The 13,116-nt window shown below is 42.7% G+C and overlaps 1 protein-coding gene and 1 long non-coding RNA gene across 2 annotated transcripts; both read right to left on the bottom strand.

Moving 5' to 3' along the window:
• Positions 1-503: 503 nt before the first annotated feature.
• Gm41896 lies at positions 504-2,137 on the bottom strand. Its single transcript, XR_878133.1, has 2 exons — positions 2,064-2,137; positions 504-583 (listed from the first exon to the last, which is right to left on the bottom strand). It is a non-coding gene; the product is annotated as a predicted gene, 41896 (long non-coding RNA).
• Positions 2,138-8,110: 5,973 nt separating this feature from the next.
• On the bottom strand, positions 8,111-11,478 carry Cldn34b3 (claudin 34B3). The gene is made up of 2 exons (NM_001013760.3): positions 11,340-11,478; positions 8,111-8,981 (listed from the first exon to the last, which is right to left on the bottom strand). The coding sequence occupies exon 2, from the start codon at positions 8,954-8,956 to the stop codon at positions 8,327-8,329; it is 630 nt and encodes a 209-aa protein (NP_001013782.1). The 5' UTR covers positions 8,957-8,981; positions 11,340-11,478; the 3' UTR covers positions 8,111-8,326.
• Positions 11,479-13,116: the final 1,638 nt, after the last annotated feature.

The following is a 13,116-nucleotide window of genomic DNA, read 5'->3' as shown; positions in this document are numbered from 1 at the left end:
GCAGCAGTGCCTTTTTGAGAGTTTCAAAGGCTAGCTGATGTTCTCTGGTCCAGGTGAATTCCCCTTTCTCTTTGGTTAGTGGATACAAGGGAGCTGCCAGTGTGGCAAATCCGGGAATCCAGAGTCTGCAAAACCCGGCGGTCCCCAGGAACTCTCTTACCTGGCGAGCAGTGGTTGGGGTTGGGATCTGCATAACAGCTTGTTTTCTGGCTTCTGTGAGCCACCGTTGTCCATCTCTCAAGACATATCCTAGGTAGGTCACTTCTATCTGGCATAACTGAGCCTTTTTAGCAGAGGCCCGATACCCCAGCTTACCTAACTCGCCCAGGAGGTTTTGGGTCCCAATTTCACAGTCCTCGCGTGTTTCTGCAGCTAGGAGCAGGTCATCTACATATTGCAGAAGAGTCACCTGTGGGTTATTGGCTCGGAAAAGAGCAAGATCTCGGTGTAGGGCTTCATCGAACAAAGTGGGCGAGTTCTTGAATCCCTGAGGCAGCCTCGCGTCCATGTGAGCTGTCCGGCTTGTCCACTCTCGGAGTCTCGCCATTCGAAAGCGAACAAGGGCTGGCTGTTGGGGTGTAACCTCAAACAGAAAAAAGCGTCTTTGAGATCCAGGACTGTGTACCATGTCCGACCAGGTGGCAAGGTGCTGAGGAGGTTATAAGGATTTGGCACCGTGGGGTGTATGTCCTGAACTCTCTTGTTGACTTCTCTAAGGTCTTGTACTGGACGGTAGTCCCTGGTCCCTGGTTTTTTTACTGGAAGTAGAGGAGTGTTCCAAGGGGATTTGCATGGGACCAAAATCCCTTGTTGGAGCAGTTTGTTAATTTGGGGGCGTATACCCTCTTGAGCTTCTCTGCTCATGGGATATTGTCGGACCCCTATAGGGGTGGCCCCGGACTTAAGTTTAATCACCACGGGGGGGACCAGTTTTGCCATCCCCACTCCTCCCGTCTCTGCCCACGCCTGGGGGTATCGATTTAACCAGTCCTGTAATCCCTCAGGGGGCTTTACTTTATTTTGGTAAAGTCGATATTCCTCCCCTAGTTGTAAAGACAGCTCTAGAGTCTGGGGCGCTTTTATTCCCCAGAAAACCTCCGGTCGATGAGAGGTGAAAGTTATTTGTGCTTTTAACTTGGTTAGTAAGTCTCTCCCCAATAAAGGCATAGGACACTCTGGAATGACTAGAAACAAATGAGTTACTCGATTTCGCCCTATGTCTACTACTCGGGATGTGGTCCATGGATACGATTTTTGTCCCGTGGCCCCGATCACCAAGGTTTTTTCATTTTTCTTTACTTTTCCTAGAGGTGTTTTGAGTACTGAAAATTTGGCTCCCGTGTCAACTAGAAAGTCCACAGGGGTCCCCTCCACTTCTAAAGTTACCCTAGGCTCGGGGAGGGGGGCCGAGCCCCGTTCCCCCTAGTCTTCATCTTCTCCAAGAGAAAGCACCTTTACCTCTTGTTTTTTTTTCGGACAGTCGCTCTTCCAGTGGCCCATTTCCTTGCAATACGCGCATTGGTTCCTCTCCAGGCGCTGCCCGCCTTCTCTGGGTCTCCTTGGTCCCTGTTGCCTTTTGTCTCCCAGGTTCCCTGACTGTCTACCTCTTCTTCCATTATCTCTTTCTCCTACTGCGGCCAGGATCTTAGTCAAAACCTTTTCTTGCCTCCTGTCTCTCCTATCCTCCTCTTCTCTTTTCTCTCTTTTCTCTCTCTCTAACTTTTCATCTTCTGTTTCTCTCCTATGATACACTTTCTCTGCCTCTCTAACTACATCCCTTATGGTGTAATCCTGCAAGCCCTCAATTCGCTGTAACTTTTTCCTAATGTCAGGAGCTGACTGGCCAATGAAGGCCATAATTACTGAGGCCCTTTGACCCTCAGACGTGGGGTCGAATGGGGTATATCTCCTATAAGCCTCCATGAGCCTTTCAAGGAAGACTGAGGGGGGCTCAGTCGCTCCCTGCATAACCTCTCTTACCTTGGCCAGATTCGTGGGCTGCCGGGCAGCACCTCTGAGACCCGCCACTAGGACCCGGCAATAATTGGACAGTCGTTCCCTACCTGATGCCGTATTATAATCCCATCGGGGCCGGGTTAGCGGAAATCCTTCATCTATCTCAGCTGGAGTTTGGACAGGGTGCCCAGCCTCATCTCGGACGTTTTTCCAAGCCTCGAGGAGAATCCTCTCTCTCTCCTCAGTTGTGAATAGAGTCTGCAGAAGCTGCTGGCAGTCATCCCAGGTCGGCTGGTGTGAATACATTAATGATTCAACCAACCCAGTGAGTCCTGCAGGGTTTTCTGAAAAAGGGGGGTGATGAGCTTTCCAGTTGTAAAGGTCAGAAGAGGAAAAAGGCCAATACTGTAGGGGCTGTAGACTATTTGGATCGGCAGGGGGAGCCCCAATAGCCCTGAGGGGGAGCGCCACAGTTGAATCCGCAGGCCCCTCAGGGGTGACTCCTCGCCGGCTCCTTGTTCCTGTGGAGGGACCCCCTCCTCCGGCCGGGGCCTGAGGCAGGGGTCCCGAGGGAGCTAAAGGTTGGGGCTGGGGAGCATACGGTGGGGGTTGAGGGGTATCGGGCCACTCAGGGGGTTCTTCAATCTCTGGATAGATCTTGGGGGGTTTCGTCACTGGTGTGCTGCGATCATCATCTCCCCCTAGCGGTGGTTTCGGTTTCTCTTTCTCACCATTTTCTCGATGGCTAGGATCTTGGTGCAAGGGCGGAGAGGCTGGAGGAATGGGCAAACCCACAGGGGTGGGTAGCGTGCCAAGTCCTCCCATACCATGATGTACGGTTGTTGGTCTGGATGCGACCCTGGTCCTTCCTGAAAAACAATGGCCTTCACAGCCCTTATGGTGGGTAAGTAAAAAGTTCCTTCTGCTGGCCAACCTACTCCAAAAACAGGCCATTCTGAGGAACAGAAAGTCATCCATGGCTTTTTCTTCACTTTTACTGACAAATTTTGTCCTCTAGCCCTAACGTCCGTCCAATGGTCCTTAGTCAAAGATAAAGGAGTAGACACGGTCTGTCCCATAGTGAAGAATAAGAGTAAACACAACACAATGACAGAGACGGAAAACACTAAGACATCCAAGCACACTCGTCTGCGTCTGGACTTACACAACCAGCCAAACGCTACCTCTGATGGAGTGGGATTCCGCTCCACTCCTCTGGCAGGAAGAGCACTCACTCTTCTTCACTCTGCCAGGCAACAGCCAGGTCCTCCTGACTGTTCCGTACCCCGGGCACTCCAGGGTCTCCCTCGGAATGTCTTCCAAGGGTACAGCCTGTGGGGAAATAGACCGTCGTCTTCCCACAGCCACTAGGGTCCTTACGGTCCGCAGTGGCAGCTGCCAGAATACAGAATACCAGAACTGGTAACACAGGTGGGGCTCAAACCCACAATCTCAGAACTGAAAAACTAAGACACAAATTCAGCAGTGCCACACTTAGACACTTAGACAACAGACAACATAACAAGACTCACACAAACAAACGCACCTCCAAGGGGTCCTTCGGGGTTCCTGGGTGTCACGCAGATCTCGGTGGGACCTCCAAATGAAAGAACTCAGTGGGGAAACCCCCACTCAGCTCCCGATTCGGCGTGCACCCAAGAATCACGAATAGAACACAACACCTTGATGTAACAACAAGAGGTTTTTTAATGGCGGAGCTCCGGGTCGAAACGTATCTCACATAACAGGAGACAGTGGATTCGACCACGAGGCTTGGAAGCTAGGGGTTTTTATAGAAAAGGAGTGGGGCTGGGAAAGGAATTGGCGCGGTTTCACATGATTGGTCCATTTAAACATCAGCAGCCTGTAACATTTAACTTAGGTCAGAGGGGTGGGAGCTAGGGAGGCGATGGGCTTGCCCGGGCATGTCCTGGTCTGTTCTGCTGTGTTCTCAGCCCCAGGTTTCAAAGCTCACAAACAACTCTTTGGGCTATTTAACATACATTACATGAATTACAGTTTTATTTCCTTTCAGTAGATCAGTGGAATATAATTGAAGACCCAGAAATAAATCCACACATTTATGGGCACTTGATCTTTGACAAAGGGGCTAAAATCTTCCAGTGAAAAAAAGACAGCATTTTCAATAAATGGTGCTGGCTCAACTGACAGTTAGCATGTAGAAGAATGTGGATTGATTCATTCTTATCTCCTTGTACAAAGCTCAAGTCTAAGTCGATCAAGGAACTCCACATAAAACCAGAGACAGTGAAACTTATAGAAGAGAAAGTGTGGAAAAGCCTAGAAGACATGGGCACAGGGGGAAAAGTCCTGAACAGAACAGCAATGGCTTGTTGATGTAAGATCCGCAATTTACAAATAGGACCTCATAAAATTGCAAAGCTTCTATAAGGCAAATGATACTGTTAATAAGACAGAAAGGCCACCAACAGATTGGGACAGGATCTTTACCAATCCAGAATCAGATAGGAGGCTAACATCCAATATATACAAAGAACTCAAAAGGCTAAACTCTAGAAAATCAAATAACCCCACTCAAAAATGGTGTACAGTGCTAAACAAAGAATTCTCAACTGAGGAATACTGAATGCCTAAGAAGCACTTGAAAAAAAAATCTTCAACATCCTTAATCATCAGGAAAATGAAAATCAAAACAACCTTCAGATTCCACATCACACTAGTCAGAATGGCTAAGATAAAAATTCAGGTGACAGCAGATGCTGGTGAGGATGTGGAGAAAGAGGAACACTCCTCCATTGCTGGTGGGATTTCAAGTTGGTACAACCACTCTGGAAATCAGTCTGGTGGTTACTCAGAAATTTGGATATAGTACTACCTGAAGATACAGCAATACCTCTCCTAGGCATATATCCAGAAGATGCTCCAACTTGTAATTTGGACACATGTTCCACTATGTTCGTAGCAGCCTTATTTATAACAGGTAGAAGCTGAAAAGAATCCAGATGTCCCTCAACAGAGGAATGGATACAGAAAATGTGGAATATTTACACAACGGAATACTACTTAACTATTAAAAACAATGAATTCATGAAATTGTTAGGTAAATGAATAGAACTAGAAAATATTATCCTCAGTGATGTAATTCAATCACAAAAGAACACACAGAGCCGAGCATGGTGGCACACACCTTTAATCCCAGCACTCAGGAGGCAGAGGCAGTCAGATTTCTGAGTTCGAGGCCAGCCCGGTCTACAAAGTGATTTCCACGACAGCCAAGGATATAGAGAGAAATCCTGTCTTGAAAAACCAAAACCAAAACAAAACAAAACAACCAAAAACAAAAAAACAAAAACAAAAAACAAAACAAACAAACAAAAAACAAACAAAACAAACAAAAAACAAAAAAGAACACTCATGGTATGCAGTAACTGATAAGTGGATATTATCCCAGAAACTTAGAATACCCAAGATGCAACTTTCAAAGCACATGAAACTCAAGAAGAAGGAAAACCAACGTATGGATAGTTCATTCCTTCTTAGAATGGGGAACAAAATATCCATGGAGGGAGTTACAGAGACAAAGTTCAGTGCTGAGACTGAAGGAAGGACCATTCAGAGACTGCCCCACCTGGGGATCCATCCCATAAACAATCACCAAATCCATACACTATTGCATATGCCAGCAAGATTTTGCTGACAGGACCCTGATATAGCTATCTCTTGTGAGGTTATGCCAGTGCCTGGCCAATGCAGAAGTGCATGCTCACTGTCATGTATTTGATGGAACACAGGGGCCACAATGAAGGAGCTAAAGAAAATACCAAAGAAGCTAGGGTGACCTACCTGATAGGACGAACAACAATATGAACTAACCAGTAAACCCCAGAGCTTGTGTCTTTAGTTACATATATAGCAGAGAATGGACTAGTTGACCGTCAATGGGAGGAGAGACCCTTGGTCTTCAGAATATTATATACCCAAGTACAGGGGAATTCCAAGGATAGGAAGCAAGTGTGGGTGGTATGGGGAGCATGGCAGGGGAAGGGTATAGTGGACTTTCAGAGAGGAATCTAGGAAAGGGTATAGCATTTGAAATGTAAATGAAGAAAATACCTAATCTTAAGAAAAGAAAAAAAGAAATATAAGAAAAGAAAATATCTAATAAAAACAAAGCAAAAAAAAAAAGAAAAAAGAAAATAATCACTTAACATTACTAAAAAAAATGATGTGGTACTTGGCTGGGATACATCTTCATTGGATCTTATTAGTATACTCAAAATTACACCAGTGGTTCCATTTATATAACTGTCAACTGTAATAGGGAAAGGATATTCATAGCCTGCGTGTAAATGCAGAGGTGAAGTAGATGTCATGATAAAAGTAATTAAAAATTTTCTAGGCCTGGGAGCCAGAACAGAAGACTTTCTTAATGTTCAAATTAAAGACTATTAGAATCTCCTTTATCTCACCGTTTGATGGATTTTTCCTAATTTTTTCCTTTGATCTTTAAGTTTGGACTCAAGAGTAATGAATCCAGGATATGATTTTTAAAATACCGATAGTGATGGGAGAAGTTAGAATCACAGTTTGAAGGGCAAGTTCTTCAATAAAGCCCATGGTGGGGTACAAAGAGATGCTGCCTAGCATTGCAGGAAGAGTTTATTTTCTCCTCTTGTTACAAAAAATTAAATTCAGAAAAGAAGTGTTATGGGGAATCATGGAGCATCCTGGGGGTGCCAAAATACAATAAGAATATTCTCTCTTGTGGTTTTTAGATTCACTAATAAAATGATTTAAGGGTGACTCAAAGAAAAATAACTATAGTTTTAAAAAAAGGTTTGTAAGCCAAGATATAAATCTTGCAGCTGCCCAGAGTAGGAGTATATAGAGGAGAATAGAATAAAATATGTGCTTTGAGGTAAGACTACACCAGTCAAATGGCAGCAGGAACTCTCATGGGAAAGGAGGAGGAAAACCTTCATAAGGAAGCCCACAGTATTAGGTAGGTAAAAGGATATGTATGCTCAAGTCAGCATCTAGAAGAAAATGACAGAATCAGGACTCAAGAAGATATGTTGTCTAAGCCAAACTAAATCATACCTTTAAGGGGCAGCCAGAAGTGTCCACACTTAAAGAATTATATTAGAGATTATAGGAATTTTTAGAAACAGAAAATAATTTCAGTGTCCCACAGAGGGACCCACAAATAAAGTGAAAGTAGTTCAGCAAAGCATTAAAAAAAAAAAACTGTGTCAAGACTCAATCTGAGCTAATCAATACCCCAAAAGAGTAAGTTGAATTGATTTTTATTCTTATACAGGTAGCTATCATGTCTTTTTCCCAGTGGCTAGTATCTAACTTCAGTCTTTTCAGACTCTCTAGTGGGAGTGCAAACTTGGACAGCCACTGAGGAAATCAGCATGGCTATTGAGGAAGCTGGGAAGAGCCTTATGCCAAGTTCCAGCTACACCACACTTGGACATAAACCCAAAAGACACTATATACTACTACAGAGACACTTGCTCAACCATATTCCTTGTTGCTCTATTCATAATGTCCACTAACTGAAAACAACCTAGTTTGCTATTAATGAAGGAATGAATAAAGAAAATGTAGAACATTTACAGAATGGAATATTACTCAGCTATTAAAACTGAAATCATGAAATTCGCAGGTAAATGGGTGGAGCTAGAAAATAATCACCAAGTGAGGTAACTCAGACACAATAAGACAAACATAGTCTGTGTTTGTTCATTTGAATGTGTGAATATTAGCTGTTAAGTCTCCATTAAGAAGGCTATAATCAGCTAGGCATGGTGACCCATGCACAGCACTCAGTAGAGAGAAGCAGGCAGATCTCTGAATTTGAGATCAGCTTGGTCTACAGAGTGAGGTCCAGGACAGCCAAGGCAAGACAAAAGCAACAACATAAAGGCTACAATCTGTAGAACCACAAACATTATCTATATAGTAATGGGCTAGGGAGGATTGTGGATTTTCCTTGGACAGACATGGATAGAGGGGGAAGGAGGTAACAGTCCAGGTTCTGATTTAGCCTTTGATTCTAGAGCAGTATGAAAGGTTTATGTACTCTGACACTCATTTCTATATGGATTAGGTTTATTGATTATTTGCTCTTGTTGACAGCAATTAGAACACAAATCAATGTTACCCATAAAATAAGATTTTATTTAATAGAAGCCCACAAGCCAAATAATGCATTAAGGAAACACGAAAGAAGTTAAAAAAGATAAGAGAAAGTCAACCGGACTATTTTTTGGTCATAGGCCACAATTGGCATCCTTTCAAGTTCTTTGTAAATTCGTGTAGACATGTGAAGAATACTCATTATCTTTCCTGGCATTTCAAGGCTATGTAAGGTAGAGATTTACATTTTGGAATGGGGCACCTTGCCTATGGCTAAATTTGAAGAAAGGCAAATTGTGCCACTTAGTAGAAAGAAAACTGCAGCTATAATTGCCAAAGCCGTGGCACTTCCCATCTTCCGAATGTCTGGCTGGAAAGGCAAATTGAAAGATGGTGGGAAGGCAATCCCCCATTTGCTCATGATGGCTATGTAATTGAACAAAACAGCAAGGTAAAGAAAGCTGCTAGCAATGATGTTCAGTATGCCTGAAAGTCTAAATGGATTGCAGGTGGCATTCCTCCGTACTCTTCCCATATGCACATTCGAAAGAGCAATAATGGTGGTGATTTTCCCAAAAAGACCAAGAAAGCTAGAAACCAGCAGCAAGTGCTGGTTTACTTGAATATATAAATGAATGGAGCCATCGTATTTGTATTGGTAACATACTCTGGTGTTGCTGGAGTTGCTGTCTGTGTGGAAAATGCAGGCTCTCCACATGCCCACTAAAGCCACTGTAGGCTTGAGGATCACAGGATCTTCATAGTGCCACACTTGCCACTGAGGGAGGCCTGTGGATATGCAGCAGAGTAGCCAGGCCACAGTGGTCAAAGCAAAACCTCCCATTTGGCGATGGCACTTTTTCAATGGCATGATGATGACAGTTAATGCTTGAGAACTGCAAAGACACATGGGACAAGTGAAGGATGGTTAATTGGGACAAGGACAATATACTCAGATTTACAGTACTAGGATAAAAGTGTTTTGTTTAAGAGAGTGGTTCTTGTTTTGGTGGACTGCTACTGTAGATGCTGTATAAGAAAAGTCTAAGAAGGCTCCTGTGGCAGTATTGCCAAGCACGTAGACCTTCTAGAACTTTTAATTCTTACATTTGGTTTTGAACTTCTGAAAACCTTCTGCTTCTACTTCTCAAGAACTAAGTAGAAGCATGAGCCCCTACAAGTGTGTTTGTGAGCATATATTTGGGAATTAGTATACATGAGTGTATGCATGTATACATTTATGGGTGCCTGTGATATATGTGTGTTTTTCTGTATGTGTGTTTGTGTGTATGTGTGTGTGAGTGCTTGCACATGTGTGTTAGATTCCCAGAAATAGCGTATGTCGGTGAAATGTTCTACCACAAATCTATACCTCTATAATCAGAAGAGAGACATAGGATGTGTTTTCCAGAATGTATCTACATGTGTGTTCTTCCTTGTTCCAAGAATATTTAAGGATGTATTCAAGGTGGTATAAAGGGAATTCACATCCCTGATGTCAACTATCTACTAAATTCAATGAATTTATGATTAGAAAAAAATGGTAGCTTCCCTTTTATTGATCAAGAAGCAGCATTTAGAGGCAATATGGGTTTAGCTTTAATAATCTTTTGTTAATTCCATAAATTGCATCTGTAGGACAATTTCTAGGTGGTACTTGTTAAAGATTAGCTCAGCAGGAATCAATGTGTGAATCCTAAATGCCCTCAGGGAAAGACATCATCTAGATAAGCTTCCATTTTTTTAAAAAGAAATTAAATTAAAGGGAAGCTTAGTTAGCAAAGAAAGTCATCAACAAATGAAATCTTATGAAAATGTAATTCAAGGAATTGGCCTCAATCCTGCCCCAGAAAACAGCATAGCATGGAACCATCAGAAACATACATGGTTCTGGATTTAAAGGGAAGATGGATACAAGAAAGTATTTATTGAATCTCCCGCCATGCTTAGGGAAATCCATCATGGCATGTTGTGTGGTTTGAAAATCCCTGTATGAAGGCCCAGAGGGGCCATTTTGTGAAGCTATAAAAGTAAAGCCTGGTATGATTGTAGGACTTCTAATCATGGGAGATGCAAAAGCCACAGCATATCTGCCACAAAATCTGAATACAAGGTGTGAAGCTAGCCAGAGAGAGAAGTGTGCTGCCTTCAGCAAAGCTGGATAACAAGGATCATCTAAATTGTTTGTTCTAAGACCTGAGGTTACAATTTAGAATTTTCCTGCTAGCTTCTTGTCTGGATTGGTTCAGTATTTCCTCACAATGCCCTTTTTCTTCTAATTTGGAAAGATAATGTATATACTCTGCCATTGTATATTAGAAGTATGTGATTTGCTATTTGATTTTACATGTGCTATTATCAGTTAAGTAGTTGGCTTGGGTCTCAGGAAAGACTTTATACTTTGAGACAGTGCTGAGATTATGAAGGTATTGCAGGAACTTTGGAAGATGGATGGAATGCATTTTGGTTGTAATATTGCTGTAAATTGTATGGGAGCCAGGGAGTGTACTGTAGTGGTATATATGTGAATTATCCCCATAGATTAGTATGTGTGAATGTTTTGTCTCTAAGTAGTGAGTTGTTTGAGAAAATTAAGAGGTGTGACTGTTCTGGAAGATGGTTGCTTTGTCAAAGGTAATGTGTCAATTTGTAGAATTTGGGGTTTTTAAAAGCACATAAAAGGCCAAGATTCATATTCTCTCTCTGTTTCTGTTTCTCTCTGTCTCTGTCTCTCTGTCTCTCTTTCTCTCTGCCCCCTCTTCTCTCTCTTTTCCTCCCTCTTCACCTGCAAGTGCTGATCAAACATGAGTTCTCAGTTATGAATGTATTACTTCCTGTCATGATATCATGGACTAACCCTCTAAAACTGTAAGCAAGTCCCCAATTAAGTGATTACATTCATAAGAATTGCCTTGACTATGATGCCTCTACAGTAATATAACAGTAAACAAGACAGAACTTATCTCAAATACCATTGGATTGGACTAAGGAAGTCCCAGGAGCGTTCAACTCCACGAAGTCAAAAAACATAATGGTGGTTGCTAGGGCCCATTGTAGGGAGAAATAAAAGTATAGATAAGTATAGATAAGTTAGAGAAGATTGAAAGTGCTGATGGCTTCACAATACAAGAACAGATGTCCTTCCTCTTGTGAAACTATATACTTAAAAGGGTCAGTCGTGAGTTTAAGTATGAATGAGTTTTTCACCTCACTTTTCAAATTATACAGTAACAATGGATGGAAGCTCTACTAACCAGAGACACAATTCACAAGTGAACTGTAGATGATGTTGCTTGGCAGTCAGTTATCTGAGGCAGTAGAGATGACAAGGAAATTGGTCCTCTCACTAAGACTTTGAGGCTCCTTGCTGGCTTCACCATCAGCTCTGAGCGTTTAGTCTGGAATAGTTCTAGTTCTGAGAATTCTATGGACTCATCAAATTCCAATCCTCACTGACATCACTGTCCTGTTTTCTTTTTCTTTTCTTTTCTTTTCTTTTCTTTTCTTTTCTTTTCTTTTCTTTTCTTTCCTTTCCTTTCCTTTCCTTTCCTTTTCTTTCTTCCTTCCTTCCTTCCTTCTTTCCTTTCTTTTGAGTTTTCTTTAATTAGCTATTTTCTTTATTTATACTTCAAATGTTATCCCCTTTTCTGGTTTCCCCTCCAAAACCCCCCTATCTACTCCACCTCCCCCAGATCACCAACCCACCCACTCCCACTTCCTGGCCCTGGCTTTCCCCTACACTGGGGCATAGAGCCTTCACAGGACTAAAAGCCTCTCCTCCCATTGATGACCAACTAGGTCATACTCTGCTGCATATCCAGGTGGAGCCATACATCCCTTCATGTGTAATCTTATATTGGTGGTTTAGTGCCTGTGAACTCAGGGGTATTGGATGGTTCATATTGTTGTTCCTCCTATAAGGCTGCAAAACCCTTCAGCTCCTTGGGTCCTGTCTCTAGATTCTCCATTGGGGACCCTGTGATTAGTCCAATGGTTGGCTGAGAGAATCCACCTGTTTATATGTCAGGCACTGGTAGAACCTCTCAGGAGACAGCTACATCAGGATCCTGTCATCAAGCACTTGTTAGCAACCACAGTACTATCTGGGTTTGGTGACTGTATATGGAATGGATCTCCAGGTGGGGCAGTCTCTGGATGGACTTTCCTTCAATCTCTGCTCCACACTTTGTCTCTGTAACTCCTTCCATGGGTATTTTCCCCTTTCTAAGAAGGACCAAGGACTGACTTGGAGTGGGAGGCAGCAAAATACTGGAATCTTAAATGGAACCCCTAGAATGCTTAACTGTGAGACATCACACACAACCCCCTGAAAAAAGTAAAAAGAGAGCTAAGGGACCTTTAGGATGTCCTGCACATAAATGTCAGGCTCAACAGCAGGTTGAATTACTAAGATGTTTTACTGTGATTATGAGGAATGATGAATGGAATGAATATTCCTCATGGAAGCCCCTGTCATTTTAAATTACTTACAAAAATAAAACTGGCCTTCAGCTGCTTATGGAGCTACTTCCCTGTACACTCATACTCATACATGTGGATGGATACTCATGATTGTTTTCAAGTGGCTATAATCTGTTTAGCTGGAGGAAGTTTTTTACTATAGAAGGTTGAATAGGATGACATGGTTCATAAAGAGTTGTCTAAAGTGACTGTAAAGAAGATGGGAAAGAAAGAGTTAACATATGAGATGCTTATGGGCACAGGCAGAGTGGCTCAGAGTGGGAGCTCCCCTAAAATTAACTAAGGAGGCTCTGCTGGCACTCTCAGCCTCAGCCCTGAAAGCATGGGCATGCCTGCCTATGAGAAATGCAAATACCCAATGTCTTGTTAATGTGAAACAGTAACCAGAGGACCCTTTTGAGAAGTGTATTGCTTGGCTGACAGAGGCAGTGGAGTGGTTTTTAGCTCTGAGCCAAAAGACACTCTTCTTCTTCTTCTTCTTCTTCTTCTTCTTCTTCTTCTTCTTCTTCTTCTTCTTCTTCTTCTTCTTCTTCTTCTTCTTCTTCTTCT

Source organism: Mus musculus, chromosome X (assembly GCF_000001635.26).
Source record: "Mus musculus strain C57BL/6J chromosome X, GRCm38.p6 C57BL/6J".
Lineage (NCBI taxonomy): Eukaryota > Metazoa > Chordata > Mammalia > Rodentia > Muridae > Mus > Mus musculus.
Note: the sequence above shows the minus strand (reverse complement) of the source record. Positions and strands in the feature narration are given on the sequence as shown.

Coding starts and splice junctions, on each gene's coding strand:
- Cldn34b3 (NM_001013760.3), bottom strand. CDS start 8,956: ATGCCATTGAAAAAGTGCCATCGCCAAATGGGAGGTTTTGCTTTGACC.